This window comes from Phaethon lepturus, unplaced genomic scaffold, assembly GCF_000687285.1.
Source record: "Phaethon lepturus isolate BGI_N335 unplaced genomic scaffold, ASM68728v1 scaffold14877, whole genome shotgun sequence".
Taxonomy (NCBI): domain Eukaryota; kingdom Metazoa; phylum Chordata; class Aves; order Phaethontiformes; family Phaethontidae; genus Phaethon; species Phaethon lepturus.
In genome coordinates, this window is record NW_010554156.1 from 43,955 (window position 1) to 45,853 (window position 1,899).

The window sequence follows — 1,899 nt, forward strand, 5'->3', positions numbered from 1 at the left end:
GCATTCTAGTTAAAGCTGGTTCGTTTTTTGCCTGCTGCTCAGATGTCTTGTTTGGCTTTGTTGGTAAAAGCACCTCTACAGTCCCTCTCCAGGCTATACAGACATCAGCCCACTACTCATCCCCCTTTCAGCTCTTCATTGTAGGAAGATAGTATTGACCATCTGCCTAGGTTTGACTGGTAAATGCAAAGCTTTCCGTAACATCAACTTCACATACATACTGAAGTTACCGAAAAACAAATTTCCCTGAAAAAATGACAATAATCTTTATTCATTTTGGAAACAAGAGCATCTCAGTTACTTCCTTTGTATTCTAAGGTTAGTATGGTCCTCTTCCCTGCCCCGCTGAAAAGCCTATCCTTCCTATGCACATCAGGCTCCAAGAAAGGAGCCCAAGGTGAGCTATGCTTTTGCATGGTACATGGAGAAAAAGCAGGTACTGCAAACTGCTTCTTAACACATGCGTGCTAACTACTATGCCCTCAAGAATTATCTGAAAGCATGTGGTGCAATCTCAACTTCCCACGAGTAGATACAGGGCTGCAGCAGGTGCTGCCATTCAAATGGGAGGTCTCTAGGTGGTATAGCTCAAGCTGCACTATGACCCAACATTCCATCTCGTTTAAAAGCAGGATTGTCTGAGGGCATTCCCACCTTTCATATGACCGCATAGTGTCTGGACAGAGCTGTTTCTTTATTTTGCATTCGGTAGTCACTACAGACTGAAAACACACTTTGATACCAGAGAAAGGAACCCAGCATCCTATAACTCCTTTTTCAAATGCCCCAGGTCTTCAGGTTACAGCCTTAAAAACCTTTTTCCAGCCCATGAGCCTCACACCCTTTGCTGCACCTTCCCTGTAGTTCTCTGGCAGTGTCCTGTGCATTGCTCACAGCTCAGCTCCAACAGGCACAGAGATGCTGCCCCTCTGGCATACCTCAGCCTGCACCGAGAGAGATGTGGGTCTGGATCCCTTTGGTCTCAAGGGCCAAGTATCTTATTTCTTAGATGCTTAAGTAAAAAAAAAAAAGCTGCCCTGGGTTTCCAAATTATACTGGGGATAGCAGCACCAATAGTCTCATCACCTCTGCTTGAAAACTTACATAAAGGAGGACTTATCAGCCCAAGCCTGAAAGCCACTAGATGTAGAAGTGACATTTTGCTGGGAAAGAGCAAAAAAAAGGCAAAGAATAAAGTACTCTTCATCTTTACTGAATAATGCCCACTCTCTACTGAAGGACAAATGAAACCCGGACAGGGGTGACAGTACCTGACTCTGCCTCTCTGAGCAGCCGAGGCCGGCATAAAGGAGGACTTATCAGCCCAAGCCTGAAAGCCACTAGATGTAGAAGTGACATTTTGCTGGGAAAGAGCAAAAAAAAGGCAAAGAATAAAGTACTCTTCATCTTTACTGAATAATGCCCACTCTCTACTGAAGGACAAATGAAACCCGGACAGGGGTGACAGTACCTGACTCTGCCTCTCTGAGCAGCCGAGGCCGGAGCACAGAGGCCGGCGCACAATGACAAAGTCCTTCACTTTCTGCCGTTTCTGAGGGGGACTGGGCAACATCCCCTGCAGGTCCTGGGGTGTGTTTTCATTGCCCAGCTTGTCCTTCTTAAGCACAGACACTCCCATGCCTGAGAGAAACTCTGAGGTCTTGCTGGATTCCCAGTCCCTGGTGAAGCTGGTGGAAACATTGCTGCTAGAGGATGGGATCTCCTGGAGGTGTTTTCTGCAGACACAGCAAAACCCACAGGCTTTGAAGGTACTGGCCAGACCAACACCAAACACAAGATGGGGCTCCGCGAACAGAAGCCTTTCAGTGTCACACATAATCCACATCCCCGCGCAGGGCAGTAACTTGAACTGAAACTGTGGGCGCTGGGAGCACCACC

General features: G+C 47.3%; 1 protein-coding gene across 1 annotated transcript in view; it reads right to left on the minus strand.

Annotated features, from left to right (window-relative positions):
* SKP2 (S-phase kinase-associated protein 2, E3 ubiquitin protein ligase) overlaps positions 1-1,732 on the minus strand; it is a 10,581-nt gene extending 8,849 nt beyond the window's left edge. The window contains exons 1-2 of the mRNA XM_010291756.1: positions 1,509-1,732; positions 1,272-1,315 (exon numbers count right to left, since the gene is read on the minus strand). Of these exons, the coding sequence (XP_010290058.1) occupies positions 1,272-1,315; positions 1,509-1,639 (175 nt within the window). The 5' untranslated portion in view covers positions 1,640-1,732. The remainder of the gene's footprint in view (positions 1-1,271; positions 1,316-1,508) is intronic.
* Positions 1,733-1,899: the final 167 nt, after the last annotated feature.